This window comes from Mesoplodon bidens (genome assembly GCF_964165515.1).
Source record: "Mesoplodon bidens genome assembly, chromosome: 7".
NCBI lineage: Eukaryota > Metazoa > Chordata > Mammalia > Artiodactyla > Ziphiidae > Mesoplodon > Mesoplodon bidens.
In genome coordinates, this window is record NC_138164.1 from 88,503,868 (window position 1) to 88,530,748 (window position 26,881).

The 26,881-nt window shown below is 43.1% G+C and overlaps 1 protein-coding gene across 2 annotated transcripts in view; it reads right to left on the bottom strand.

The window, feature by feature from the left end:
- Nucleotides 1-23,265, bottom strand: part of MPPED2 (metallophosphoesterase domain containing 2) — a 175,831-nt gene extending 152,566 nt beyond the window's left edge. The window contains exons 1-2 of one of the 2 annotated variants that reach the window (XM_081240070.1): nt 23,216-23,265; nt 17,516-17,765 (exon numbers count right to left, since the gene is read on the bottom strand). In XM_081240070.1, the coding sequence (XP_081096196.1) occupies nt 17,516-17,643 (128 nt within the window). In that variant the 5' untranslated portion in view covers nt 17,644-17,765; nt 23,216-23,265. Of the gene's footprint in view, nt 1-17,515; nt 18,034-23,215 lie in introns of those variants that run through there. The other variant, XM_081240071.1, reaches the window with a different exon arrangement.
- Between the last annotated feature and the right edge of the window lie 3,616 nt (nt 23,266-26,881).

Sequence of the window (26,881 nt, forward strand, 5' to 3'; positions counted from 1 at the left end):
ATATCTTAGCTTATTCTAGGAAACATGAATGAGTATTTCTCCAGCAACCAACCTAAGTGAAAATATGAGCCCTAGCTCTGTAGAATGCAACAAATTTGGTCACAAAGGAAAATGAAAGCAAGCACCCTAATACCAACGGAAGACACTTTAGTTGGAGAAAAACAGCCTGCATCCCATAACATTTTATGATACCAAATGAGATGCAGGCAATGTAATTTCACTTATGCGATTCACTTACAAGCAATGCAAATGCCATCTTGCTGATTACATTTAAAACAAAAGACTGAATCTGCTTATTTATAGAGCAGAGCCATAGTCATGCAAAAATCATGCTACCCCCCACCTGGTGTGGAACCAAAAGAAAACAATCTGGCTGAAGACCTTTTCATCTCCACAGAAAGAAAAATGATGTCAACTGTGAACTCCCGGTTGACCCAATATGCTTAATAATGTAGCTTCTCGGTGCCCTCAATAGAAAACAAGGTCAACCGTGTTAGTAATCGTTAGCTGAGGTGTTCAACCCACATGCAAACAATGTCCAATGTTTTATTTGTTTTTTTAGATAGCCATAAGCAGTGTTCAGAAAACACTTTCATCTGTGTTTAATTTTAAACCTTCATTTATCTGTAGGTATGTGTGCAGGTACATACACACACATTCGTATATAAACAATGGAGATGTATAATTTCTACAGGGAGGTATAGACTGCTACAACTAATATATTCACTAGCTGGACTCCTCATCATGCATATTTTATGAGCTTCTCTGTGCAGTTAAGTGGGGGTCTTGAGCATTTCAGAACTACTCATTTTAATCACCACCTCAAACTAGAGCTCTTATTAGATAATTTTTCTATTACGAAGTTCAATAGTTAGAACTGAATGCAAAAGTTGCTGCTAAGGGGCTTCCCTGGTGGTGCAGTGGTTGGGGGTCTGCCTGCCAGTGCAGGGGACGCGGGTCCATGTCCTGGTCCGGGAAGATCCCACATGCTGCAGAGCGGCTGGGCCTGTGAGCCATGGACGCTGAGCCTGTGCGTCCGGAGCCTGTGCTCCGCAACGGGAGAGGCCACTGCGGTGAGAGGCCCGCGTACCGCAAAAAAAAAAAAAAAAAAAAGTTGCTGCTAAATGCCCTCTCTAAACTTCCCAGAAAAGCAGGAGAGCTGGAAGAATTCTTCTCCTTGTCTGTGCTGCTCCGTTTTTAAAGATCTAACAGGTACTTCTGGCTCACCACCGGCAACTGAGCCAAGGCCCAGCTGCAGGCCACTGCACCAGCATCCGAGGCATTTGGTGAGAGTCTGGCTGATAGCTAGATCTGCAGCACCCTAGGCAGAGAGGACCATCGCCAAAGCCAACTTGGGCCCAGCTGCAGTTTTAACATAAAGAAGTTTAATAGGATACCTCATGCTTACCACAGAGCTTTTTTCCAAGAGGAAAACTGCACGTGGCTGGAAATGCTACTTGCAGAGTGACTCGTGGCTATGGGGTTTCTCAATCTTAGTGAAGAAGACACACTTCGATGGTCTCCCAAGTGACGCCAACACCGATTACGGCTCGCGGAAGCAATTTTCTATGCAGTAACACCACTATTTTTGGTCAGAGAGATTATTTCCAAATAGCAACCTTTGAGAAATTCTCAAAAATGCAGGTGACTTTGAAGTAACCCTTGATATTCAACCACAGTCAGGTCTCAAAACTGTACTCAAATTGAACTTTGTAAAAGGTACTGTGTTGAAGCATCTAACCTTCTATCTTCATGTCTCTAAAAGACCTAGAAGTGTATAGGTTTGCTCATTCCCACACAGCACAAGCAGTGGGCCAGAAACCATTTCACTTGTCTGGAATGTGAGCCACTGTCCAAGTCCACGGCATATGGCTCCACACTTCTCAGTTCCCACATTCCAGCAAAGATGCAAGTGCTGTCCAGTATGCGTTGTCTCTGAGTAGGAAATGTCAGTGGTTTCTGGACTCTGAGGTTAAGAAAAACACTGCCAGGTTTTAGAGGAACCAAGGGACACTTGGGTGGTAAGAAAAGGAGGAGGTATTATGGAATGAAAGCAAAGTGTGATCCTCCATGACAGAAAATAGCTGCTCCTGTTTCATTTAAACAGTTTTCCATAATGGGGTGCCTCCTACAGGGAGCTTTCCTTCTTTCATGTTTGGGAAAAGAATTAGACATGAAGACGCTTTGACGAACCTGGGCTATGTCTACAGTGGAAAATTAGGAAATAAAATGGGAAAGCAATTTAATAGAATGAAGTCAGATTACTCGTAAAAGGCTTATTTCAGATGTGTTCTTAAAGAAATTCTCCCCCGCTTCTCCTACTCACTGTCAACTAAAAACCGGCACTTGCCATCTGCCTCTGCAAGGATTAAGTCACTATCCACCACAGCCACTGACCTTCAACACTCTCTGAAAGGCGTTCAGGATGGAGACCAGGAATGAGGCACCACTGTGATCTGGGGAAAACTGACAGAACAGGACTTCAGATAGTTAGATATTTTCAGGAGGAGATTTTTATGAGCGCAAATTCTTGCATCTCCTCATATCTAGAAAAGTACTAAAATCATTAACGGAGACACATGCTCCTCGTGACTAGCAGCCAGCCTCTGCCAGAACTAGTGCTTCACTAAAATCATATATATATAATATACTGACCTTCCCCGCTACCTCTCTGGAGCAGTTCCTCAGGGCTATCTGAGAAGCTGTTCCCCAGGCTATAGTCCTCATTTGCCCCAAATAAAACTTAGCTCACAACTTTCACGTTATGCATTTTTTTTCAGTGGACACCGGTTAGGATTTATTGTCTGCCCCAAACTGTAAGTTGCTTATGCACCTTCTGCTCACTAAGGGTCATAAAGACACACATGATGTACTGTAAGTCAGGCGTCCTGTGTGACCTTGCTCTGGTCTTTTAAGCTCTCTGGGTTGCCAACTGTCCATATGTAAAAGTCTTTACATGTTTCCCTCACAGTGAGCACAGCACACAGTTATGCAAAAATACACCTTGATCCTTCTATTACTAACAATGCACACACGGTTATTTTATCAAGTGTATTTAATTCAGACACATTTGATTGTCTCCCTAAGTAAGCAAAACATCCCTACTAGACAAGGACTGGGTGGTTTGCATTTCTACATTATTCTGACTGCTAGACCCAAGAAGACATCCATTTATTCACTTCTTCATCAATAACTATTTATTGTACCAGGCACTGTGCTATGCCCCTAATCTGACTCCAGATGTGAACAAAATACATAAATCTGAGTAGATTGGTTGTTCATATAAACAATTCCGAGCCTTATCACGCCTCTCCGAACTGACTCCAATTCATCAAAAATGTATGAGCAGGTTATATGTGGCACCCTCCATTAACTGAAACACACCAATATTTCCAAAATGTAGGACTCAGCACCAAAAAAATATCTATGTATGGGTGGAGGAATCCCCACATCTATTTCGGAGCTCCAAGCGGTTTGCGGCGCCTCTGTGCAGTCTGGCATCATGCATAATGCAATACCGCAACTGCTAACAGCAGGCGCGCACCAGATAATTTACACTTGTTTTTATGGACACGAGGAACTGATCTTTGAAGCCGTCCCTAATGAGATTCCGCTTGGCCCTAACAGCATCCTGAGAGAGTGTTCCGGTTTTCTACTTGGCATCCGGTGCATATTTATAATGCAGAATACAAGCTCATTTAAATTGCACATGTGGATTTTGGTGTCTTCCCTATGTTAAAGAGAGATTTTCATATACTAAGGAGCACTGACTACTCAATTACTAAACCATAGTTTCCCCAAACAATGTCACTGCCAGTCACTACAGGTACTTATCAAAGAGGCAGGTCCATCAATGGGTTTCAACCAGCAGGGCCAAAAGCTCCCCCAACTCCATCCAGCTCAGCCCTCTAGTCCTGAAACTCAATTAGGTCCTCAGCCAAAGAGGAGCTCCAGAAAGCCTAATTATACAACACCTTTCTTAGCAGACACAGTAAGGGGACAGTCAGGGAGAAAACCTAAAGCCCATCACCTAAATTAACAACTTCCTGCCCCAAAGTGCTTGCCATGCAAATCTCTCTTATTCTCTCCCCTCTTTTATGTTCTGCCCCTTGTAAAATTCTTAAGCTTGGCACTCTTCAGGAGCACTTTTTTTGTCATTTACTTTTCAAGAAGTTTATAGCTTAGTCACCAGTAATTAGAAATCCATTGCATACTTCCTTTAAATTTCATTTGTTTCCCTTTTAAAACAAAAATTTCAGAAGGCTTTCAATCACTATATAACACCAATGTTGTTATAATGGTGTTATCAGTAGTAAACCCAAATCACAGGTTTCTGTGAAAATAGTCGTATGATAAGAACTAGAAGAGTTTACTACAAAAAAAAAAGTAAAGTTGTTAAAAACATAAGGATAGAGAATAAAATTGGTTCGCTTTATGCAAAATGTGTGATTCCTATGATAAGAGATGACCCGTTTTCATGGTCTTCATTTCAGGTAAACTCCACATATTAGGGACAGCTGACAGGCTCCTGGTAATCGGGCTGAAATATATCCTAATGAATTTCATGCTTCTAGCCAATAATAGTTGATACCAAATAGGATAAATAAGTAAGCACTTTACAAGGAGTTAAGACAACATACTTTCTAATACCTCCATTTTTAAGGTAGAGAACAAGATAGGAAACCCAAATCTTTAGGGTCAAGATGAAAGTGAAACTTTTGATATTTTTCCTGTGTTAGAAATGAGAGTCTACTACTGTCAAAGTAAGAGTCAACCGAAGGCAGGATAGATTATAGCATTAGTGTAGGAGTATCAGAAATACTCACTCTGAGCTTCATCCAGCTCCATCCTGAAAAAAACACGGGAGACTCATAAGTTACCCTTTTTAAAGCCAAGTATACCATCAAGTCTAAATACATGCTCTCAAAATGAATGAATGATTCCAAGGGAGCACACACTTCTTGGGACAGCACATAGTAAGAGAACATGGAATTCCTGAAAACTCAACTGTCATTCATTCATTCAACAAGTATTTGGAGAGTATCTAGAATGTGATAGCACTATGATACGTGCTGTGGATGCAGACGGGCAACAAAAAATAAAAAGAGTTGCTGCCTTCAGAGAGCTTAAAGCCTCGTGAAAGACAGACATTTCACAAACATTCAGAAAACACATTTATAAAAAGTGCTACCAAGGGAAAGCATTACTTGTAGGTGCTCTGAGTCCATACACACAAAGGGTTCACGTAATCCAGAGAAAGGGGTAGGGGCTCCCCTGAAGCAGTGACGAAGGTGGAGAGAGGAAAGGAAGTGTATTTAGGGAGGAGGACATCATTCCAGGCCTCAAACTTGGCAGCAGGGGAGCAGCCTGTTGCTCTCCCAGTACCTCTCCACTTGGAAGAATAAAAAATTCAGGAGGCATGCCTAGGAAGTTGGATTTACAATGTACTTCTCTTCAATGTCAGCCCTGAATCCAGACGGAATTGAAGACCTTGGGAAAAACTGGTGGACAGATCACCGAACTTGGCACTAAGTGCTGCCAACTGTCTGGCTGGCACCAATATACAGGCTCAATTGGCCATAAAAACCTCACTGCAGTCTTGCTCCTCTCAAAGGAAATCATTTTGCCATCCACAGTGAGGCTTACCCAGAGGCCAGTCTTAGGGGAAGGCCTTGAATTTTGAGCTTAACTCGATTGCACGGTTTGGGCAAGAGTTTCATGTTTCAGATGTGCAGTCAGGTAATCCAATCCCATCAGAGTTTTAATGGCCTCTAAAGAATCCAAAGTGTTAAATCCTTTCCCCAGCCTCCCTCAGAGCAGTCTGAAGGTGCGTTTTTCAACCTCCATTCTCCTCCATCCAGTCTCTTGTTCTCATAAGCAAACTGTTCCTAAATCTGAGACACTAGGTTAATACTCATTTCTTAATCCTAAAATCTGATTGTAATCTGTGCTCTAAAATGCACACACACCTACCGTACTCCCTTTGAAAAACACTGAGAGAGGAAATAAAAGGATAACGGAAGTGGAATACGTAGAAAGGATGTTTTATTTCAGGGGCAACACCATTCAGGTCAGGATTCCTTCCTTCTAAGCCTGGGAAGAACATTTTCTGGCTCTGCAGAAACCAAAGGCAGCAGACCCAAGCAAATTCCTCAACTCCAGGAAAAGGCACATCTCTGAGAGCTACACTGTCCCAAGCAGCAGGCAGGAGCTGTGAGGTGTGTTTATTAAGTCTGTTTCCCTGACTATCAGCAGGTTAACAGAGACTCAATCCCCCCCTTCCCAGTGTGGGGATGCTTTGGGAGACAGCACAACCCTAAAAACTTTAACAGTGAGAGCAAAACAAAAACAAAAGCTCCTCAACGAGAAGAAAACAGACACACCAAACTTAATGGCAACCAAAAAAGGTTATGGTGATGATGGTCCATGTGCTGCCATTAAAACTCTGCTGAAGTTCAAGCATTGATGTTGTGGGTAAACAATATTAGTAACAGTAGCTTCCACGCATTGAGCGTTGGGATACTGTGCTAAGTGCTTTACTCAATACTAAGCTTCATCTAATATAACCTTCACCATTACCTATGGAAGCATATATCATTATGATCCCCATGGTAAAGATGAGCTACTAGCAACAGAGACTATAAGCGGACACATGTAAGGGGTCCCGGGGTGGAGAGACAGCCTGGATTCTGGATATACTTTCTTTTGGAACTTTTCAAACGATTTCAGTTTTTATGTCTTTAAATGTGCCTAGATTTCTGCTTAGCAGTAACCACTTCACTCCCAAACTCTTCCCTCCAAAATGCATGCACACATTCTTCCTGTCTCCTGTTCTTCTGTTGACCACTTTGTTAAGACAGTAAGTCCAGCGGTGGCTCCCTCGGCTCATGATACAGCACCTCACAAAACAGTGCTGTTTGTTTATAAGGTGACGCAACCTTCGCTGCAGAGTGCGGGGGGCATGACTAAAATCCACTAATGGCCAGAAAGCTCATTTTAATTCTATACTTGACAAAATAAATGCCTCATAAAGGCAGGTAAGCAGAAGCTACTTTTCGCTTTGGACTGCTTTGTCTTAATAACCTTTGAAAGTGAGAAACTGCAGGGAACAGGCTCTCAAGCATACACACACAACACACAATTATGGCACAAAGAGACCGCGATAAAAGCACAACTCCTTATGTAAAGGTAAATTTTTTTCCCTCAAAAGGGGATACCTCTCACAAATATAGACCATTCCTGAATTGCAAAGGTTCTTCTGCTGCAAATCCTGGCTGCATTAGCAGGATCTAACCCATCCAGTCTGAAAAACCAGAGCATTTGATTTCCCTGCAACCCATTCCCAAAAGGGCTGATCTTTTTTCCCCCTCTTCTGTCCACAGAAAATGAAGCTCCACTTACATGTTGGAGGAAATATTTCAAAACATTCCCTTTTTTCTCAAAGTGCAGAATTTATGGTAACAGATAATTAACAACAAATGACAAACAATCTGAGCAGGAAAGGTCCCAGTTTGGTTGCCAAGATGATGGTATCCAATTCCAAGATAAACAGTGGAGCGTGCCGGCTGCCGTTAACGTGGTGGAGGGGTCGAGATGGAGAGATGCAAAACAGGCCAGCCATCCGCCACCAAGGGGCACGACATGGGGCCAACCACCTCCCGCGGGGTTATTATTTCCCTTCTGAATTCTCAAGAGTGTCAGTGGGCGAGGGGGTGGTAGTGGACTCACTCTTCTGTAAGGAAAAGGACACCTACCTATGCCTTTATATTTCACATGGGGGAAAACAGATCCTTCTTTGAACTGCATTATGGAAGAATTCGGAATTAATATCCTTTAGGAGTTAATACCTCCTTCCTAGTCTGTCTATTCTTCCCAAAGACTCCCTCCTCCTCATTCTTCTTTTCTCTAAGTTGGTGGAATCAAAATAGGTTTCAGTGCATCCTGCTGTGCCCAAAATGTGAAGGTCAGGAACAAAGTGAAAACAAGTTAACCTGTAAAAGTCAGAATTTGAGCACAACGCATGGTAAGTCTCCTAGATACTAACAGATGGCAGACCTTGGACAATTGAAGTTTCAGATACTTTTACATTTCTCAAAAGCCAATTCATACTTCACTATTTCTCAAATGGATTTTTTTTTTATATATTGAAATGCAAACCTCAACTTCTGAGTTGCCTAAAAAGGCTTACCAAATTGTTCCTTCTCAGGGATCAAAACAGGTCAATGTATCAAAAATTGCTATTCTGATCCTTTCAAATGCTGGATTCATTGGTATGTAGAGTTGGCATGCATACCCCACGAAGCCAAGGTGAAATCTGTCCTATCTTCCTGCTGACGGATGTTTAGAGATGTTGACACACTCCTGGTGTTAAAGTCAAGCCCAAGGCCAGGGACATCATAATTGCAAGAAAGAGTTATGAACTAACAGAATATATCTTCTAGGCCCTCCCTCTCCTCTTTTCTCTCTCCTTCACATGTACCACTATCTTCCCTCTTCTCCATAAAACATGTATCTCCACATTATATTTGCTGCCCACCCAAGCAGGACCAACATGTAAAAGTTGATACTTTTTTAAAAAATGGAATATATTAAATATAAGGCAAAACCAAGAGCAATGGGTATGATACTTCTGATTTTTTTTAAAAATGCCTAATGCAGTCTGACAGGCTTCTGTGGTTATCTCTGAAGTCTTAAGGCAAAGCAAAATGAAACAAAAGGGGGAAAAATTTTCCAAAACTCAGGACCAAAATAGAGCTAGTAGAATGTCTATGTCATAGCAAAAGGCTAACTCAGGAAATTAGAGAAACATGCTGAGGTTGCTTAGCTGGTGGGAGATTTCACTTTTTTTCTTGATTTCAGTTTTAAGTCTTTGTGCAAAACACGTTTTAAACTAAGTGTACAATATGTAAACGGTTTGAAACTTGGTCTGTGGCCCAAATACCTAAAACTGAATACTACAAGTAAGCCACTTTTCTTAGCCAATCAGCAGCAATGCCAACATAGCCCACCAAAAGACGGGAAACGATATTTTTCCAATCCAAGAATTGTCAAATCTTTGAGCTGGAAGGTTTCAGAGACTGTCTACCAAAGAAATAAATGGATTTGAGTAGAGTTCATGTTATGGTGTAGTGTCCTGTAATCTTTTAACGAAGCCACTACCCACAAATGAACTTCAAGAAGGGTTTAATTCTCATCTGGAATTTTAAGGTGCAATAATATCAAGTACTGAAAATTTACTTGCTTGCTTTATTAAATGGTACTAGTGTTTCTTTTCCTGTTTTTTTTTTTTCTCAACTAGTGTCAAGAGCTTTGCTATTTAATATAAAGCCATACAAAAATTTAAACCAACTAGAGGGGCTTATATTCTTGATTTGTGGTAAAAGAAAAAAAATGAAAAGCCTGCAACAACACATTTTCTTATTTGCATATATTTTACCATTCTAAAGGGACAGAAACTGAAGAAAAAAAATCTTCAAAGCAAAATAGAAGAAAAATATGCAGATCCAAATACTGCAAAGGCCAATAAATTCAACAGAGTTTCCTCTTTGCAGAGTTAGTGTTTCTACATAGACAAAGCCTCTAAGTGTGCTCTTTACATTAAAAAAAAAGAGGCAGACTAACACGGCGGTCTGGAAAAGTGTGGTAGTTTTGTCTGTACTAATATTGAAATAATAGCCTGATCATGCCAGGATAGCTACTGGAACATCCAGTTTCCTGGATGCTAGGAAAGTCTAAAAGGGGAAGAGACATGGGAAGGAGAGAGCTAAGGAAATACGGAAAAAGAAGAAAAACAAGCTGATGGTGGATAGATCTTCCCAGACTCGGTGAGCTTTTTCTCCTTTTTGGAAATAGTTCAGAACTACCTAGAGTTTGTTATACAAAATGTGGCAGATTTAGTGGCATTAGCTTTGTTTTTATCTCTTAAAATCAACATCTTCATTGGCTCTAAATCTAAGAATTAAAATTAAGCATGTTTCAAATACAGACTCTCTATTATAATACTTCCTGTTTAGCTAGTCTTGTCATTTTGTCTATTTTTATCAAAATGTCTCCCTAAAAGAAATTTTTTAAAAAACTGTACTTAGAGCAGGAGACAAATTTAATCCATAAGGAGAGGTGAGCAGCGAGTTCCTAGTTTCAGGATAGGAACTGGCCACACTTTCCAAATCTTTCTCTCTGTAAATGTAGATAACTGCTTCAGGATTTGAAATCCAGGCATACCACAGTAGAAAGAATCTACTTTATTTGTCAAAATTCTTCACCCTCCCAGAGAGTCAAGGAACCAAAAACAAAAAAACAAACAAAACTACCCAGTTATGCAACATACAGCTAAGTTTCTAAGAACAAATCCATATGGACAAAAAAATATATCTAATTTTAGGTTGCCTTTTTAAAGCCAGAATTCAAACAAAGAAATCGACAGAATAGGAAATAAGTCAGTTCTAAAATGAAGTCTAACTGCCACGGACCACGAGACCAGTGCCCTCAGGGAGCATATAGGAAAAAGAACTTATTTTTAAAAAGAAATGAGAGAGGAAAAGAAAAATACCCTGTGTTTATATATGAGCACAAACCAAAAGGGCCATTCAGCCATCTCCAAGACGAATTTCAGATTTAAAACATTAACAGAAATTATGGCCATGCTAATGTTCAGGCCAGTGATAAATTTGTAATGAGAAGGAGAAAGCAGCTTACCAAGAGAAAAATGTTTAGAAAAAAATTTTTTTTTTTTTGCACAGCGGATGCAGCCCAGCTCTGCGACAAAGGATGAATTTCTACCTTGTTAGTAATGTGCAATGTTACAGAGCCCCAGACGTTCACTCATTCATTGATACTCTTCCTCTGTGTGAGGAAGAGGTCATTGGTCTTCCCCCTCCAAAGCATCCCCATGATATCTCACTATTATAGTCTTTCCCTACAGAATATCACTAATGATGAGGGATTTGTGTTCTTAATTTCAAACAGACTAAAGAAAAGAGAAGAACAGGAGAAACCCTAGACTGCCAGAGTAGTAAGGAACGATGCTAAAGGGCATCGAGTCCAATGGTGGGTGAGGACCTTGAAATTCAAAGAGGCTCAACTTGCTCGGGATCACAAACCTAATTAGTGGCCAAGACAGGACCAGAATCCAGGTTCCCTGAAACACTGTCAAGTCATCCACTATAGCAAGCTATCTGTTTACTGATACTGTATACTCTGCTGGCTTTCAAAAATGAATTTGAAGGTACCTAAAGAAATTTCCCTCCAGTTATAGGACTAAGAAGTAGTCAGCATCCTTGGCCTCACATCTTCCCACACATGACCAAGCTGAATTATACTGAGCCAACGAACAGCCTTTGGTCTATACCTTGATTATAACATAAAACAGAAGAAGGTACCTCCCGAGGAAGCAGTGCTCAAAGAAAGTAGAAGATTTACATTAGAGTGAGCCTTTAATGCAAATCTTGCTAACAAAGCAGAAAGGATTGTAGACAAACCACATTTTTATCATTCTTTAAAAAAAGCTTTTATTATAAAAGTATTACATAGTTCTTATAAAAATAATTTAAATTACACAAAAGTATATAAAATAAAAAGTGTAAGATCTTTACCCATCAATCCCTCCCCCAGATTTGTTTGCAAATTTAGTCCCTACATGATCACCAGTAATGTTGGTATTTATCTTTCTACACATTTTGAGATTTTTTTTTAACCAAATGGCATCATTCTATAACACTCTTCTGTAACTTTCTTCCTGCATCTAAGGATACCTGATTCAGACCTGAAATAAACATTTACTTTCTACCATGTAAGAATGAAACTTCAGATCAGACAGACAAAATCCTGTAAGAATTTGGCATGGAATGATCACCCAGATACCCTAAAAGCTTCAGATCATTTCGGATTAGCAATGCCCAAGCAAACACTGACAGATGCTGTAAAACACAACAAAGCAACAAGAACAAGTTGGACTTGTCAAGTTTTATGCAAGCAATTCAAACAAAAAGATGTTAACACTCATTTCATGCTCACCAGCTAATGCACAAGACCATAAATATTATCACAGCATCTATTTATCAAGTGCTATCTTCTGGGCACTATGTCATATACATCATCTCATATATTGGTTACAACCATATTAGAGACTCGTCAAACCCATTTTATAGATGAGAAGACTGAAGTTCAATAATTCTGTCCATCATCACCTAGCCAAGCCAGTAACTGGTGGGATCAGCATGTGTACACAGATCTCTGATTTCAGACCACATTCTCAGCTGCCATGTGAATAGTGTCCTCATTCCCCAGCTCAAGCTGTGCCCTTTGTGCTCAGTCCTAGTTAATTATGGTTAACTCTTGATGCTTCTGTTGTAACCACAGCCATAGGTAGAGAGCCTAAGACACTGATGGGGGTACAAGGGCCTGAGATGAGCACAACTGAATGAAGGCCACTGTGATTCTGCAGAGAACAACCAGCTCTTGGGATTCCTTCCCCTCTGGGACTGTCAATCCCATGGAGTAACTGAAGGCAGGTGAGACACTCCTTGATAGGCAATAAGAAGTCAAGGCACAGACAGAGAAAGACAAATACTATATGTTGTCACTTACATGTGGCATCTAAAAAATAAAACAAACGGACAAATATAACAAAACAGAAACAGACTCACAGACACAGAGAACAGACTGGTGGTTGCTAGATTGGTAAGAGGTGGAGCGGGGGCAAAATAAGTGAGGGTGATTAAGAGGTACGAACTACTAGGTATAAAATAGATAAGCTACAAGAATGTAATGTACAACACTGGGAATACAGCCAATATTTTATAATCACTTTATACGGAGTATAACCTATAAAAATACAGAATTACTATTTTGTACACCTGAAACTAATACAATTTTGTAAGTCAACTATACTTCAATAAAAAATTTAAAAACAAAAAATTTTTTAAAAAGAAGTCAGGGCACCTTCCAACCCTGACAGCCAAAGCTCCCACCCAGCCAAGTTTGCTAGTAATGAGTCCTGGAGGAAGACAAACTTACTAGTGATTTTCTTATTTATTCATTTATTTATTTTCCAGTGAGTTTCAAAATGGACTGAGACAGCTTAGAATAAAAAGGTGCAGAATCAATAAAACAATCATTAATGTGAAGAGCTAACATTTACTGAGTACAGAGTAGGTACTAATCACCACCCTAAAAACTTTACAAGTCATAATGTTTTTAACCTTCACAGCAACCTTTGGAAATAGGCACTACTTTTATCATCCACACTTTAGAGATGGGGGAAAAAAACCCAGAGAAGTTAATACCTTTGTCCACGGTTGGTTACACGGCTAGTAAGTGGTGCAACCAGGTTTTAAATCCAACAATCTGATTCCACTGGAGACTCCGACCACGACACTACACTGCCTCCTCAAAATAAGTATAAAAGAACAAGAGCTAAGGAAGGTTCCAGGGGTGTTGACAACTAAAGCCATAGACAAGGACGTAGCTAAAACTGATAATAAAATTTGATTTGAGCTTCCTAGCAACCAAACCTTAAAGAAAAAGTTGAGGAATTAACCTCAGTAGGGTAGCCAACCATCTTGGTTTGCAGGGGACTGAGGGGTCTCCCGGAATGTGGGAATTTTGATGCAAAAACGGAGATGGTTGGGTACCCTACTAAAGATGTTTCACAGAGTTTTATTAGGCCTCAGATAATCTAAAACATACCAAACCTTGATGGTGTTTTCAGACCTACACTGGCTCCTTGAGCACCTCCTCCCACTATCATTAAAAATACTAAATAATTTTCATCGTTAAAAATATTAAATAACATTCTGCTGGGGAAGATGACAGGGTTGTAGAAAAATGAAGCCCTGTTAATTGTTGGTTTTCAATTATCACATCTATCAGTATGTTCAAGAGTCTGGATAAGAGGGGCTCATGAATTCTGGGTTCAAGTCTGCCCTGTCAACTCCAACTGCACTTTAATTTTCTTTTCCAAGGTCATATCGGATTGCTTTCTTTTAAAAAAAAAAATCCTCCCTACGTCACAGGCAGAGATGTATAGGCTAGTGACTCTTAGAAAGCTTGGTGGCAACCTGGTCAGAACTCACAGGTGAAACCAAACCAAGACCATGGAGTAAACCCTTAAAGCCAGTGGAAACAACTCTGAAATCAGTAATGAGCTTCTAAAGATGGGAACCGGGTCTTATGCATCTGTGTTCCCTCCACAGCAACACCTTGCAAATAAATGTCTTAATTGCAATCTTTTTTTTTTTTTTTTTTTTTTTGCGGTACGCGGGCCTCTCACTGTTGCGGCCTCTCCCGTTGTGGAGCACAGGCTCTGAACGCGCAGGCTCAGCGGCCATGGCTCATGGGCCCAGCCGCTCTGCAGCATGTGGGATCCTCCCGGACCGGGGCACGAACCCGTGTCCCCTGCATCGGCAGGCGGACTCTCAACCACTGCACCACCAGGGAAGCCCTTAATTGCAATCTTAATCTTAATGTGTCAGAGCTAAAAAGATCCATAACTATCATTTGGTACAAATGTTTACATTTACTGAGGCCGGGAGAAAAGAAGTAAATTGCCCAAGATGGGTCACAAAGCTGAGGTGAGACAAACTGAATTAAATGGGAAGTGAGCTATTCCTTAACTAAGGTAAGAAAACCTCAACTAGGTTTCATGAAAGAAAATAACAGATCATTTAAGGGCCCAGCACTGTAACTCCAATCCAGGTGATCTGTCATGGGTCTTCACAGACCTCAGTTGTTAAGTGCCAAAGGAAAGCAAATATTTTAAGAAACCCATGCAAAATAAATGAGCAACTATTCAAGTGGAAAAGACAATATCTTTGTGGAGAGGATTAAAGCTCTACCATAACATGTTAAAAATTTTAGAAAAACTTAAGACATTTTAGACTAAACATTTTATAGGTATTTTCCAGCCAATTTCAGTTTCTATTTAGACTCAAGGCAATCTTTTAAAATATAACATGATCCCATTTAACCAAGATAGCTGAATGCCTATCATGGGCCGGTCACTGTGCCAGGGCACCAAGCACGGAAAGGAAAGGCCAAGGAAAAGGTCGGCCAGCATCTTGATAACATGCACACACGTTCATACAAACACTCAAAATATTAAGACAGGACAGAAGGACCCCAATGAAAATGTCCAAATCTCAATCACAATTTCTCATCTCAATGCACAATCAAATCAATGGATCAATCAAGCAATCAATCAATTAGTATTTCTAAGCACCTGTTACCTGCTCAATCCCTGCCTTTAAGAAATGAATGATATAGTTGAGAGACAGGGCGGGTGGGAGAGAGGGGAGAGATAGAGAGGGAAATAATAATGGAGGTGGTCTGGTTTGAAGTAAATACCAAATGACGAGGGACATCGTGTTGGTAGGGGGGTAGGTAGGCACAGTCATTTTGGATTGGGTGAGATAGAAGAGGTTTCCTAGACATAGAGGGGCCTGAACTGGCTCTCAGCAGAGCATAAATGTGAGTGTCTCAGCTGTGAGAAACAGTGAAAGCATTGAGATGGAAAGGCTCACGGGGTGCTCAGGTGGCAGAGCCAACATGCGTAGCTGGAACAAACGGTTCAGGTGGGAAGCCCTTAGTGGGTGATGAAGGTGAAAAGGCCAGCTGCAGTTGACCATGGAAGAATCCTCTACTTCTAGGAAGGAAGTCTGGTAAAAGGGCTACAGAGCTGTCTAGGCTGCCACTGCAAACTCCATTTTTCAAGCCTTGTTTTCATAAAAGGTATAATTTGATCCTTCGAACTTTTCATGGCTAGATCTAAGCACATCAGTCCTAAAGTTACATGATTTTTAAAATATCTCTGTGCATTCAAAGTTCACCAGTGGAATCTTAGGGCTACAAACAAGCGAAGAATAAGCTGAGATTCCCTGTCAGTCATTTTACAAGGAATGTGGGGCAAAACATACGTTCCTTTGCCTGGGAGGAAACAGAATCCACAAAGTGCTTTGTGATTCTTTAATACAAAATGTCACACCAGCAAAGCAGAGCTAAAGGAATCCTAAGTCCAGCTTGCACACATTCTATAACATATTTGAAGAAAAAGAAATTATCAGAAGCAGAAGAAAAGGAATATTTGAAATGAACACAGTTATTGTTCAGAAAAGCCATTTTAACAAAGAAAAATCTTATTCCCCTTAAAAACCTCTCCTTAAAACCATGTTAGGAATCCTTCATCATCATGAATATATTCTGATTTAAAGAAAGTAGAAAAATCTTAGAAATAGTTTAGCATTAACCATTTGCAAGGATTTCTCTTTTTTTTTTTTTTTGCAGAATTCCCATCATAGATAATTGAGTAGCTCTACAGAATATACATACTTGAGAAGTAACATCCCAGTATTTACTATACTACCCAGGCAGCCAAGAGAAGGATCTTTTTGTTTGGTTAGTGTTTCTAAATTTGGGGGGGGGGAGGTTGAGAGAGTGTGTGTGTGTGTGTGTGCGCGCGCGTGCACGTGCATGTGTATATGTGTGCGTGTTGGGTGTGGGGGGGAGACCTACTGTTTTTTTTTAAATGCCCAAATAAAACAATTACTTAAAAAAGAGCTTGTGATTTGGACATGCCCCGAGTTCAGTTTTGCCAGCAATGGCAAAAACAGTCAACAGAGCCCTAACCTCTTTTCCCTCTTGACTATATAATGGTTTGCAAAGGGGTTTAGTCCTACTATGAAAGACTCATGTTAGACATTGGAAGAATCTAATAGAGAATGAGCACCAGGTCTTGAATAAACAAGGGAGATGGTGACCTTTTGCCCCTTCTGCTGAAAGCCCAGCACATCCTGCAGCAGAGGAATGGAAAAAAAAGCTGGTGTGCATCCAGGTGCTGCAAAATCTTTGCCTCTGGATTTCTCCCACACTTTGCTCCTGAAACAGTTTAAACTGAGACATGACTTAAATAGTATTAGGGAGTGAGGGGAAAGTACAATTCCTGGAACCAACTGTTCCACTGTCCCTTAATTCTTTGTTCCCCATATTGTTTGAGTTCCTGCAGCATGCAGCACACGTTCTACGAGCAACAGGCAAGACGATGGATTTAGCAGTGGCTGGACAGTTAGTCCCAATTAGGCCTGTTTCCCAGCTGAATGTAAAGGGGTGGCGGGGTGAGGTGTGTGGGGGGGAAAACTACAGAAATTTTAAAGATATTTCATCATGGAGGCCAGCAGTATAACATAAAGCAAACTGAATTAGGGGTCAGGAGACTCTGCCAAAATTCACTGTGTGACATTAGGCAAATACCTTAACCTCTCTGTTGTAATACACAAAATGAGGGCAACCCTCAGAGGCTCTGAAGATCTAATGCCAAATTGTAGTTGAAAGTACACACTCTGGAAATGTTCAACGTTACACGGACGTGGAGGATTCCTCTGAGTTGTACTTGGAACCATAGATACCCATCTGTTTGGGGAATCATACACCTTTTATTCTCCTGGGCAGAAGTCATTAGTGAATTTCTTATTTTATTTCTAGTTTCCTGATGGCTAATTTTTTTAAGTTCATGAGTGATACTTACATATGTACATGTGGCGGCTGGAATCTGCTCTGGTTGATGTTGTAGTGCGTGAATGCCTGGGTGGGGTTGGAGCTGTACTCATCCACCGTTATGGTAACCTTGCCTTGAGAAGGAATCCCATGTGCCATCCTTCCTCCCTATAGGCATGAGCAGTTCACAACTTTCCGGAGCCAAGGATGGAAGCAGGCATGGTGCGTTTCAGCCCAATCTCTGAACCCAAGGGTCTACTCATCAATACTGCTGTGTGTTTCTGAAAAAAACAAATGAAAAAAAATGAGAACAAAGAAAAAGAGGATGTTCTAAGCGATGTCAGATGGGACACTTAGACATGAAATTGTTTCAGGAAAAATCTTAATCTGTGTGGTTGCCTCACGGATAAAACCCTTCCCAATTCTCCACCCAGCATGTACTTCAAAATGGACATGACACTCCAAATGATACGGCTGGCTAGCAAATCATTTCAATGGTGTTCAAACTAAGATTTCCTCTTTAATTATAATTATGGCACTTAACATGAATCACGGAAGGGGCACATCCACAGTTGCCATGGTGTCTAACTATAAATGGTTTGTGCTCGAAGTGGCGAATCTTCCAAACCTTCCCTGCTAATTGGAATGTTTGGTCTGTACAAAGTTGGTGTCACAGAATAATTTGAAATCCCGGTGCTTAGCACAGCCATAAAACACAATGCCAAATGTAAATTTTAAATGCTGTGCTCATAACAGATACCTGTTTGTAACTATAATACACGCATAATATATACACACATCACATATATTTTTTTCTTTCACAGTGGCTCCCAGCACACATAGGTACTCAAAGCTTGGTATATATATGGATTCCACTCTGGCCAAGAACTTTATGGAAGGCAAATCCTTCTTGCTAAATGTAATATAATTTCTTTAAACCCTCCAGTTACTCAGAGGAAAGTCAGATACATCCAGGCTTGGACCACCATTTTGGATGCACTCATTACCGCCCCTCTTGGAGCCCAGAAGGAGAGGTAAAGGAGAGTGGCCACTGAATCTACCACTTCACTCCTGCTTGGTGCTGCATAATTCTCAGTAGCTGGTTTCATACTTTAAAAAATGTTTCTGTTCTTTTTGATTCTTTGTATAAATGTCAATATATTATTTGCTGCACTGGGTTCGGAAATGCGGATGCTTATTTTTATACCAAGTGTGCAAAGACTGAGCAGTGCACATCCCTGCTTGGTTGCTGTTGCAATTGATCAGTGAAGTTTTAAAGAAGCGGGCAGCACGCTCCCTGGATAACCCTTAGGTAACCCACATTCTTACTTTAAGTGCTCCACATTAGAATACTTTCACCATGTGCACCATTAAGCTCTGGGAATCTTAGCTGCTATCTCAAATAAAAATATTTAGAATAATAGGATTAGATTTAAATTTGGCATGAAACACCTTAAATACCAAGCAAAAGGCAGATGGCCTGCCATAGGCCATTTATTTTATTATTTTACAACCCAGGGCTTGTGTAGTCCTCCATATGCTAGCTGGGCTAAGAAATTCCGCAGCATTCTACTCAAATCATTGCCTTCTTCATATTAGCAAAGCAAGCTAAATAACACCCACCTTGCCTGCATTCCTAATACACAGCAGCACCGCCAAGAAATGAATCCCTCATGCTCTGGCATTTTAAACAAAGTGTCACTTAGGGTTCTCTTTCTTCTTCCTGACTTCATGGGAGGTATGAGTCCTCTAAGCACTAGTTGACAGACAACCAGGCCAGTAGGATTAACAAGTTAAAATCTTTCCCCACTCCTCTGATGTAAGATATCTATAAGAACTGCTTACAAACCATAATGTAGCAGTTTTCATACCAAGTTTGCAGCTGTTTCCTTAATTTCCCCCACAATTATATTTTACTGTTATTTTGCATAACAGTAAAACACAACACCTGCTTCAAATTGCAGTCCTGTTCTAAGTACTGTAATTCTCTTTTGAGACACAAAGTACAGAGAGACACGACTGAAGTGCAAAACTGCATAATTGCACCACGCTGAAAAGTAAAAACAAATGAAAACATCTTCCTGTTATAGAAATGACTGTCATTAAAAAGAATGTTAGCCATCAAAGCACAGAGGGGGAAAAATACACATTTTCAGACTGCAAGAGCTTAGTGTTTGCATAAATTAGAGAGTGGTGTAAAAATTACATGGCAATTCTTATGTTCCTGCCATCAATGTCTATTGTGTGAAATACAGAACATCAAGAAGCAAGGGAAGCAAAATTCATGTCTAGACCATTGTGACCTCTCAGTGACAATCTCTGCACCCGGTGCCAGAAACAGTTTAAATGTTTCTGGAGTAAACTCACTAATTAAACTAAGCAAAATGGCCTACAAATGAAAGATACATTCCTGTTATGTAAATATCTAGGCAATGACTTACAGTAGTTAGCATCAGACCCTCCCGTTTGAAGCCCAGAAAAGATGGAACTTAGAAGGTGATCAGTTTGCACTCCTATATGGTCCACTGTACCCTAAAGTCAACATGGGATTTTGCCTTTTCTATCAAGTGAGATCTGTGCCTCTTCAGCAAGCACAGGCCCCTGTAACTCGGAAAGGCTAAATGGGTGGCTGGCACCTCATTTGAATTCATCTTTACCATGTTCTCTTTCAAATGTTTTATCGAAACAGTGCACCTGCAGTGTCTATCTTCTTTAATCTGGAGTCCTTTGAAGAAAATGTCAGACTGAGGCAGAGAGCTTCAAAACTTTCACAGGAACCTTTACAGACAAATCAAGAAAAAGCTTATTTTTTAAAAATGCTATGTTCACCCCCACTCATACCACAAGATGATCATATCCCAAGAATAGTAAACACCAATCCATGGGAAAGGCTTTTTTTTTTTTTTTTTTTTTTTTGGTAAACTCCCTCCTCTAACCCGAGAAATCTAGAAAAAGCTTGAAACAAGACAGAATGATACACCACCTAAAACTACCAAGAACCTGCATCACCTTGCTTCACATATTTAGTCAGTAAAACCTTCCAAATAACCAGATTTTGGAGCATCTCATCCTCATCACACTTACATTACTTTATGTATAATATTTACAGAGACCAGTATTCTTTTTTAAAATTTCCATTTTTATACTTCAATACATTTGCTCTACAAAACAAAGGAACCCAGTACTAAATGCCAGGAATCCTAAAGAAAAATGTAAAAGGGATTGACACTGCCAAACATTCATGCTGGTGCTACTTTGATTTTCTCTTTAAAAAAGAATCATGTGAGCACATTTTGCATTTCCTAGACAGCAATCACTTATCCTGTGCCTTAAGCTGTGCAACTTGGAATGTTCTTTTTCAGGAATCTAGTGGGAAACGCTTTTAAAGTCTGCTGGCAATGAAGGGATTAAAAGCTGAGGAATTAAATAACTGTCTCCACCTCCTAGACACCAGAAGTCCAATTTACCAAAAGTTTTCAAAGCAACAACTCATGACCTCTCTGCCCGAGCACCGCACGGCACAGCCTATGAGAAAGGAGCCCGTGATTTCCTCGTTTAAACAAGGATGCTCATTTTATTCACTAGCCCTAAGAAGACCGCCCGACCGCCTGGCCAGACTTTGGGACTCGCCTGCTCCGACTCCGCCAAAATTTCGCTTTCTCCTCCCTCTGCAGCACAGATCGAGTGCTTTCTCAACTCACGCCCTTACGCTTTCATGCCCATCTCCAGTTACTCATCCCTGTATTCCGGAGCGAAGCCCAGAAGCCTTCCGGGCGGCTTCTCCAGCAAGGTGTTTAGACGGATGCACAAAGTTCCACGTGCCTCTGTCCACAGAGCGCCCTCCCTCCCGACGCACTTACACCTGAACTTGTCTCCAGCACTGCGGACACCCGGCTGGCACATTCTTTCGGAAAGAAAGGGCAGGACTTTTCTCCCGCGCCTCTGGCAACGCGTAGAGTCTATATATGGTGGGGCGGGGGGCGCGGAATTCTCTACTTTGGATTGGTGTGTTTGTTTTAAATCTAGGGTGGGCAGTTGGGGGTGGTCAGCAACTACACACACACACACACACACACACACACGCACTCGCGCGCGCCCTGCCCTCCCGGCTCACGGCCGGCTCGTCCGGACTACGGCTCCCCCTTCCTTCCTGGAGCACCAGCTCGCCTTACTCGCTCAGTCCCCCGTTGCCACCGCCGTCGCCTCCGCTGAGGCCGCCGCTGCTGGCACTGTTGGCGCTGGCGCTCGCGGCCCCAGGCTCCGTTGGGCGCCTGTCTTTCTTTCTCTACCTTTCCCCCAGCCCCGAATTGATTGATGACCACCGGCGGCCAATGGCTCTGACACCGCGCCATCCTCGCTCGAGCATCACAGCCCCACGCCCCCGACGTCAGCCTCCAGGGCGCGTTGGCATCCCCGAACCCTCAGAGCGGAGCCCGTGCCCGGAGCCGCCACCGCCTCCCTGCTCTCTGCCCCGGAGCTGCGGGGCTGCTTCCCTGGAGCCGCAGAGAAAGAAAGGGAGGGAACCAGCGAGCGTTGGAAGGGGGTGTGGAGGCCACGGATTCCCCCCTCTTCGGAAATCTTTTCTTGCACTTAAAGTTTTGTTTGTTTTTTCCACCATGACCTGTTTGTGTTTGTTTGCAGCATCTCAAATCAATTACACATTTTCCATGACCCGCATTTGCACTTAATTTGGGGTGTGTTGGGGGGGAATGTGGTAATAAATCTACCCCACTGGAGCATCCTTAATTTCTTTCCTTGCTGGTGGATTCTAATTCCCTCCCCAATCTCCAGGAAAATGCCCCCTCTACCTCCTAGGCCGCAAACCTCGGAATTCAAAGGCTTTACAAAGATGACCCTGTTACATGTAAATAGCAAAGAAACTCCTGCCTCTCGAGGGAAGAAATCGGGCGGCAACGGTTACTTTTTCTCGCCGCTCGTCCCCCGCCGCCCAGCCCGGGTCGCCTGCTCGCTCGGCAGGCTGCGATCGTGGAGACCGGAGGCGGCGGGGGAGAGCGAGGTTGGGGCGCCGGGAGAGAGTGAGAAAACCCCGCGCGAGAGCGGCGCGCACGCGGGCGGCCCGGGGGCGGCCGCGGAGCGCAGCCCGAGCACAAAGCTGCGCGGCGCCTTCCTGGTCACCGCACCTCGCTCGGGCCGCCGCGGGCGCCCGGGGTTCAGGCCAACACAATGCACCCGGGCCTAGGCCGGGGCGGCTCGAACACGTAACCCCGGGACTTTCTAGTAAACAGCTCGCCTTGCCCTCGTCCCCACCCCCATCCCCGCCGCCAGGCTTTCGCCGCCGCCCCTCGCCGACACCCCCTCCTTCCCTCCTAAGAAATCCAGGCGGAGGAGGGAGCCGCGAGGTGAGGACCCTGGGAGGTCGAGGGCCGAGGACTGGGGGTGGGGGGAAGCGGAGAAGGGCAGAGGGGCAAGATGGGGAGTGGGAAGGAGACAGCTCCTAAGAAAGAATTCGCTTTCGCTCGGGGGTTGAAAATAAGCCCTCCTCGGGTTCCGAATTGCCCGGGAAGCGCCGGCTTGTGAGAATGTCAGGGGCACCGGGGCAGCCGCGGTCCGCAGCCTCCGAGCCCCTCGCACGCGCCGCTGACAAGGCACCTCGCACCCGGGCTCCGCTTTGTGTGTGCATTTTTTTCCCTTCCTCTCGCGCGCGGCACCGGGCGCCCGGCCGCCTCCTCCCCCTCCCCCGCCCTCCGCCTCCCTTCCCGGGGCGGATTACCTTTCCCGGGCTGCGCTCCGGGTCCCGGGGATGCCTTCAGCGCCCGGCGAGCAGGCGATCCATCGCTGAGCAGCAGGAGCCGGCGGGAGGCGCGCGGGGGCGGCGAGGGGCGCGGGCGGGCCAGAACCTTCGACCCCAGAGGTCCCGCCGCGGGCAGGGGCTGGGGGCCGGGGGGCGCGGCGCGAGAGGGAGGCGCGGGGGAGAAAGGACGGGAGCAGCCTCGATCTGGGGAGAGAGCGAGCGAGGGGGCGAGGAGGGGGAGCGAGGGCGCGGCGAGCCGGAGGGAGCGAGAGCGGTGCAGTGACAGGGACTGCCACTGGGGTCAAAGGAGCACAGCTCCAGGAAGCAGGGCGGCCGAGGCGCCGCTCTGTGCGCGCTCCCCTGCGGGACCCCGCGCCCCCGCACGCCCCTCCTGCTGCCCCGGCCCACTCGAACCCCCACTGGCGCCCTGAGGCCCCGGGGTTGCAAGAGGAGGAGGGAGCTGAGGGCGAGGCCGGCAGCCTGCTGGTGCTCCCGGGTCAAGCAGGCGGCAGGAAGCTGAGCTGCAAGTTCATCATCAGGAGTGCGATCAGCGTAAAAATGATAGGGGACCTGGGAGGGGGGCTACGGAGCCCCAGGAAAATAAAGGGAGTTTTCCCTCCAAATGGGCATCTTCTGCAAAGGGAACACCCAGGTCCCAGGCCCCCCACCCACCGACCTGCCAGGCGCTGTCTGCAGTCCTGGCACAGCTCCAGGGCGCAGAGCTTGCCTCGGGGGCAAGGGGAGCGGCTCGGGCCCTGCGCTGAAACCAGGGAAGGCGACCCTGGGTCTCCCTCCCCGTCTGCTTAGCTTAGACTTTCCTGGGGGAGAGCTATGCTCCCTTTTCTCAAGCCTTTCAACTCGACACACACACACACACACACACACACACGCACCTTTCTTTCTGCGATGTTGTTCCTAGGCCAATCCAGCTGATAATTTCTTTCACCTCCATGATTTAAGGCAGGTTCAGTATATGGAGGCAAGGAGAGGCAAAGACTAATTGTTTCCATTTTTGTGTTTGGGGCACATTTCTCCCAAAGGATAAGCAATTCAAAAACGTAAAAATCAAAGTTTGTCCTTTTTTCTCTGCTACTTTGGATTATGGAAGAAAAGGTTTTCAGAATTGTAGGCAAACACGTAAGGAAAAGAAGAGCCGCTGAAATGCTAGAAGACAGAGGACAAGGAAGAGAAGGCTTTTAGAAAACTTGGTTGGTGGTGTTGACTGTGAAAGATGAGGTGGCCCTGTGATGTTATGCCATTGTCAGAGCTGAAGGATTTGGACGCCAACCAGCTCTAATTCCTTTACAGGACGCAGACTCAAAAATCTAGGCATTCTCCAAAGGGAAATCCAATGGATGTGTGTGAGAGGGAGAAGTGTGCTAGGTATACTATGTGACAACTGACTAGACATCCTGGCTGAAATTATATCCCCTAAAAATAAAAAGGAACCGTTTCAGCCTGGTCTGTGGCCTCTGTGCTGAGACTAATTGGTTTCCAGGGTCTGGGGAGGAAGGGAGAGAGGCTGGTTGGAGCCCCTATAAAAAAAGATCAAACAGAATTCACTTGAAAATATGTCCCTTTTACAATGGGCTTTCCTGGCACTTGAATTTTTTTTTTAACATCTTTATTGGAGTATAATTGCTTTACAATGGTGTGTTAGTTTCTGCTGTATAACAAAGTGAGTCAGCTATACATATACATATATCCCCATATTCCCTCCCTCTTGCGTCTCCCTCCCACCCTCAGCTATACATATACATATATCCCCATATCTCCTCCCTCTTGTGTCTCCCTCTCTCCCACCCTCCCTATCCCAACCCTCTAGGTGGTCACAAAGCACCGAACTGATCTCCCAGTGCTATGCGGCTGCTTCCCACTAGCTAGCTATTTACATTTGGTAGTGTATATATCTCCATGCCACTCTCTCACTTCGTCCCAGCTTACCCTTCCCTCTCCCCGTGTCCTCAAGTCCATTCTCTACATCTGCGTCTTTATTCCTGTCCTGCCCCTAGGTTCTTAGAACCATTTTTTTTTAGATTCTATATATATATATGTTAGCATACAGTATTTGTTTTTCTCTTTCTGACTTACTCCACTCTGTATGACAGACCCTAGGTCCATCCACCTCATTACAAATAACTCAATTTCGTTTCTTTTTATGGCTGAGTAATATTCCATTGTATATATGTGCCACATCTTCTTTATCCATTCATCTGTCGATGGACACTTAGGTTGCTTCCATGTCCTGGCTATTGTAAATAGAGCTGCAATGAACATTGTGGTACATGACTCTTTTTGAATTACGGTTTTCTCAGGGTAGATGCCCAGTAGTGGGATTGCTGGGTCGTATGGTAGTTCTATTTTTAGTTTTTTTAGGAACCTCATACTGTTCTCCATAGTGGCTGTATCAATTTACATTCCCACCAACGGTGCAAGAGGGTTTCCTCTTCTCCACACCCTCTCCAGCGTTTATTTTGTGTAGATTTTTTGATGATGGCCATTCTGACCAGGTTCCCTTTTCTCCACACCCTCTCCAACATTTATTGTGTGTAGATTTTTTGATGATGGCCATTCTGACCGGTGTGAAGTGATACCGCACTGTAGTTTTGATTTGCATTTCTCTAATGATTAGTGATGTTGCGCATCCTTTCATGTGTTTGTCAGCAATCTGTATATCTTCTTTGGAAAAATGTCTATTTAGGTCTTCTGCCCATTTTTGGATTGGGTTGTTTGTTTTTTTGATAGTGAGCTGAATGAGCTGCTTGTAAATTTTGGAGATTAATCCTTTGTCAGTTGCTTCATTTGTAAACATTTTCTCCCATTCTCAGGGTTGTCTTTTCCAGGGTTTCCTTTGCTGGGCAAAAGCTTTTAAATTTCATCAGGTCCCATTTGTTTATTTTTGTTTTTATTTCCATTTCTCTAGGAGGTGGGTCAAAAAGGATCTTGCTGTGATTTATGTCATAGAGTGTTCTGCTTATGTTTTCCTCTAAGAGTTTTATAGTGTCTGGCCTTACATTTAGGTCTTTAATCCATTTTGAGTTTATTTTTGCTGGCACTTGAATTTGAAGTAAGGTACGTCTTAAGCCTGAGTAGAAATGAAGGGCTTGCTAATGTATTTATTTTGTTGTACAGTATGTCCAGAGTGTCCGTACTTGTCAAATGTGCTGGGAGCAAGAGGACAGTCACTTTCCTTGCCCAGCATAAACCACAGCAAGTGGCATTGGCGTTCAAGAATGCCAAAGATGAGGAAGGGCTCCTTTATATTTTGTTTTTGATTTCCAGCCCAGCAGCAAACACTGACTGGAATCATGTTTTTGAAGAAATGCTTGGTTTTGTTTTCTTTCTTCTATGAGTTAGCAGTACACCCCTTATCTAAATGGTTAAAAATTTTCAACTGATTTTGACTGATTTAATCAGTCAAAAATAAATCTGCACCAGCCAAATTATTTCTGTGGCTTTCTTCCTTTAGAAAAAAAACAACCTGATAGTCAATCAAAAAAGGAAAACTAGTTTGTACATGATCCTAGATCTAAATAATGTGTGCACAAAAAACAAATAATAATCTGTTCTACTTTAGTGGCACATTTTATAGGATACTTAATGCTATAAAAAAATCAAGTGAGTGATCCTTTACAAAGCTGATGA